Source organism: Lotus japonicus, chromosome 2 (assembly GCF_012489685.1).
Source record: "Lotus japonicus ecotype B-129 chromosome 2, LjGifu_v1.2".
Lineage (NCBI taxonomy): Eukaryota > Viridiplantae > Streptophyta > Magnoliopsida > Fabales > Fabaceae > Lotus > Lotus japonicus.
In genome coordinates, this window is record NC_080042.1 from 87,518,342 (window position 1) to 87,522,723 (window position 4,382).

At 34.6% G+C, this 4,382-nt stretch overlaps 1 protein-coding gene across 1 annotated transcript; it reads left to right on the plus strand.

Moving 5' to 3' along the window:
• Nucleotides 1-1,156: 1,156 nt before the first annotated feature.
• LOC130740597 (NEP1-interacting protein 1-like) lies at nucleotides 1,157-3,104 on the plus strand. Its single transcript, XM_057593257.1, has 5 exons — nucleotides 1,157-1,430; nucleotides 1,699-1,877; nucleotides 2,132-2,215; nucleotides 2,457-2,630; nucleotides 2,758-3,104. The coding sequence occupies exons 1-5, from the start codon at nucleotides 1,277-1,279 to the stop codon at nucleotides 2,878-2,880; spliced, it is 714 nt and encodes a 237-aa protein (XP_057449240.1). The 5' UTR covers nucleotides 1,157-1,276; the 3' UTR covers nucleotides 2,881-3,104.
• Nucleotides 3,105-4,382: the final 1,278 nt, after the last annotated feature.

Consider the following 4,382-nt stretch of genomic DNA (forward strand, 5'->3'; position numbering starts at 1 on the left):
TTATATTATCCCATAACCATAAGGTCCATAACCCATTCCTTGCAAAGTCTCATGCAACCCACCTACTGACCTTACCTGACCCCCCATCTGAAGATATTTTCAGCACTATTCTCTAGTTCACAAAAATTTAATACAAAAATATTTCACAGACAATCATTTACTGTTTAGCTTTATTTGACTATTTGTGGCAAGAAGATTACACCTAGTACGAAATTATTACGGTGGAACCCATCCCACTAATTTGCCCCTTATCTGATGAAGATATTTTCATCCTAGTACGATTTTTTTTTTTGTTAAAAATGTAATGATTCTTCATCTTATCTCTTGATTATGAGGTTAAAAATTCAACACTGCTAATATGAATGAAACACATTTTGTGATCGCTGGTTTATATACCAATTGAGCCAACACTTGCACCAAGATAATTAATCATAGTCACTGCAGTCAGCAGTAGATATATCATTTTTTATATATAATTGAATACTCATCATTAAATGTGGAAAATGAGTATATTTATATAGTAGGTCTAGTGTGGTTTTTTTTTATAAGCCATAAACATATATTGAATGGAAGTACTACAGTGCTGAGAAAACGGTGGCCAAGAAAAAAAAAAGCCATCTAAAGGATTAACTCAATTTCTTCTTCTAATAAACTTGAAAAATCCCTCTGACCAAACTAGTGGATGGAAATTTCAGCATCAAAATTCTTGTGACCATTTGTGGTCTTGTGGATGCCTAAACACGCCTGATCAGATTACCTGTTCAAAGTAACCTTCCCTTTTGTCACTCTCTCGTGCATTCGAAAGCGATTTTCCATAATAATAATAATAATAATTAAACAATATAAATAACTATTAGAATCCATTCAAAGAATAATAATTATCAGTTTTATTTTGTTGATAACAGAAGAAAATTAGCGGCATCGATAGAGGTCAGGTCACACAACCGAGCTTTAAATGCGAGTTGGTTGATGGTAGTTTCCTTCTTTCTTTCTTTATTTATTCTTATTCTTATATATTAAGCTTTCTATTTTTCTTTATAGCGCGTCTTTTCTATTTATTATTATTATTATTATTATTATTATTATTATTATTATTATTATTATATTAAAGTTTTAATTTAATTTTGTCAATCAATATAAATATAAATAACGTGTTGTTCTTGTTCTTAAACCCAAATCTCGTGACAACAAAACCGTACCCGCAAAAACATCATCAATCATCGTTTTTGCATGATTCGATTCCCAATTGGCTTTTGTTGTTGTCGCAATTTCTCTCATGGATTTTCTCCCAAATCCAAGCCCTTCTCGTCCATCGTTGTTCGGTTCCTTCGGAAATCTCGTTGACAAGGTTAAACAGATTTGTAATCTCGCAATCTCTGCCATTATTGGTAACATCTTGTCCGCAATCTTGACCTTCTGCTTCGCATTAGGTTCGATTCGATTCCCATTTCCATTTCTCTTCCAAATTCTTGATCTATTTCTATGTTATCATGATTTTGCCTCTTTTTTGTGAATTTGCTATAATTGAGGGGGTTTTGTTTGAGATTGTTATGCTGTTTGTTGATTGGTTTGTTCTGATTGGTGCTGTTGTCTTGTTTGATTTTTCTATTCATTGGTGTTTTGTACATTGAGATGTTTTATGCATGTGAATTTTTGAAGGTGAGCTAGCTCTAATGGCTGTTTTTGTTTTGTCTGCAGTTGGCACTTTGTTGGGGGCTATGACAGGGGCTTTGATAGGTCAAGAGACTGAGAGTGGCTTCATTCGAGGGGCTGCTGTTGGTGCTATATCAGGAGCTGTTTTTTCCATTGAAGTGTTTGAATCCTCTCTTGTTCTTTGGCATTCTGATGAATCTGGGATTGGGTGTCTCTTATACTTGGTGAGTGGTGAGCCTTGTCAAAATGGGATCTCTGGTTTGGTTTGGATTTGGAAGCTGAAAAGCTTATGTAGTAGCCAGTTGATTACAGAGTTGCCGTTAGAAAGTACGAAAACAAAAACAGTTCGACAAAAAGTTGTACATCGATATGTGTCATTTCCCTTGTTTTCGTACTTTCTAACGGAAAACCAAACAGACTATTTATGATTTACAATGGCATGTTGTTGTGTAGCCTGATTTCTTTGTGTTATATGCAGATTGATGTTATTGGTAGCTTACTGAGTGGGAGACTTGTGCGTGAGAGGATAGGTCCAGCCATGTTGAGTGCAGTTCAAAGTCAGGTAATTCACTTATAGCGTGTTTGGATCAGCTTCTCTTTTGTTAAAATTAATTCTAGCACTTAAAGCTACTTACGGTAGTTTTTTCCCTATGATTGATTCAGGCGACAAAATCAATCATGGGGAAAAAATAATCAAGTAGCTTTGCTGAGGTAATTGACTGTAATAAGTCCTTTGTCCTATCAGCTTCAAATTTGGTTGTACATTCTCTCACATTGCTGACACCTCTGCTCTTCCTTATCAGATGGGTGCTGTTGAAACTGGCTTTGATGAGGTTCAGAACATCTTTGACACCGGCTGCGGCGGTGCAAAAGGTTTATCAGGAGATTCAGTAGAAAAAATCCCAAAAATCAAAATTACTACTGACAACAATGCTGATGCATCTGGTGAAAGAGTTTCCTGTTCAGTTTGCCTCCAGGTTGGTCTTTAGCTTTTTGCAGTTTCTGTGGTTGTTAGCAATGGTTTACCTGTACCTTGAGCAGAGTGCTATTAAGCTTGTGTTTATTGGTATTGACATTGACATTTCTGAATTTGTGCTTATGCAGGACTTTCAGCTGGGAGAGACTGTTAGAAGCTTACCTCATTGTCATCACATGTTTCACCTACCCTGCATAGACAAGTGGCTCTTCAGGCATGGCTCTTGCCCATTATGTAGAAGGGATCTCTAATTTTGTATGTGCATAGTTCAGTAAAAAAAGTTCATCTTTTTCTGTTTTGTTTATAAGCTTATTTGATTTTAGGACTTACTCTTGAATATCTAATCTAGTGAGAGCCAACCGACGCACTTATGTGGTATCATTAATCATTGTACTAAATTAGTGTAAAGAAATTTTGAGATGAAACAGTTTCCACTTATTGTATATGAATGAGTAGATGACCCTTTTTCTAGCTAGTCATCACTTCTTTCTGTTCTATTTTATCTATATTTTCCAGAACAAAGATCATGCGACTGTAATCTAGCTGTAGTGACTTATAATTTTTATCTTTTAAAGGTTAAGAAGTCTCACTTTTTTGTCTGTTTTCTGAACCTGTGGTCTTGGTGCAAATGATAGGTTCCCTCACATTTCAGCTTGATCTTTCAGTTAATTATATATTTAGTCAAACATTGTTTTTGATTGAGAGATTATGTACATTATGAAATTGGCATCATGAATCACATTTATATATTGTTTGTTTTTTCACTTAAACTTCGCAAGCTACTCATAGCACTCATGGACTAGCATCGGTGGTTGTAATTTAACTCCTATAAACCCTTGGTTTAAGAGCATCTTTAGTTTTTTGTTTAAATCATAGTAGTAAAAAATTGTTGTTAGAAAAAGGTAAAGTAAAACCAATGATGCAAAGTGTGGTCCAAATCCAAAAGTGCTTATTCATTGAAACAATAAATTAGACAAAGTACTGCAACATACATTAACATTACATGCATATAAACACATATATTATTGAGTTGCTGTCTTTATGTTTGGCCTTTTCTGTCCTCTTTAAAATAGAACTGGTTTTGTTTTGAGATGATTTATGATTCATCCAACCTTAAGCAGTTTGTTAACGAAGTTACTGTGATGGGTGAATAGGAAACATTCAATTTATTGTGATTCAAACTTTTGTAGAGTTCAGATGGTAGGCCGCACATGCAGAGAAGTGTAATGTACTAGTAGAAATATCATATCGTCCTTACAAGTCACCAACTCTAACAATGTTGCAATTATCCTTTCATCTGCCACATTAAATGTTGTTCTTTTACAGTAGACACATGGGGGCTTTTCACATTCCAATTCCGGATTCTGGATTTTAGTTAAAGTTAAGACTATTCACCCCCTCTCCAAGTGTATTGTTCGGAGAATAAACTTAAGAACTCTTCCCGCACATTCGATCCGTGTTATGAACTGAGCTACTCCAATATGATTTTTTTTTTAAATATTGCGAATTTAAAAACATGTTAGACATTAATATTTTCTTATTTCTTTCATCTGATATCCATACTTAGTTTTTTTATCTGTCACTTTATCCCTATTTCTTAGCTTTTCCTTTATCTATCATGAATCTATTATTGCCTAAACTATTCAAAACAGAACTATCAGTCACTTTCTAGAACCCCCTTCATATGGCCCAAATCTAGCAAAAATGTATGGAAACTCCAATCCCAATCACCAAGTCCATGTTAAGAACCACA

Excerpts from the sequence above, each read along its gene's own strand:
- LOC130740597 (XM_057593257.1), top strand. The coding sequence starts at position 1,277 with ATGGATTTTCTCCCAAATCCAAGCCCTTCTCGTCCATCGTTGTTCGGT. Across the intron at positions 1,431-1,698 it reads GACCTTCTGCTTCGCATTAG|TTGGCACTTTGTTGGGGGCT; the intron begins GTTCGATTCGAT and ends TTTTGTCTGCAG. Across the intron at positions 2,631-2,757 it reads CCTGTTCAGTTTGCCTCCAG|GACTTTCAGCTGGGAGAGAC; the intron begins GTTGGTCTTTAG and ends GTGCTTATGCAG.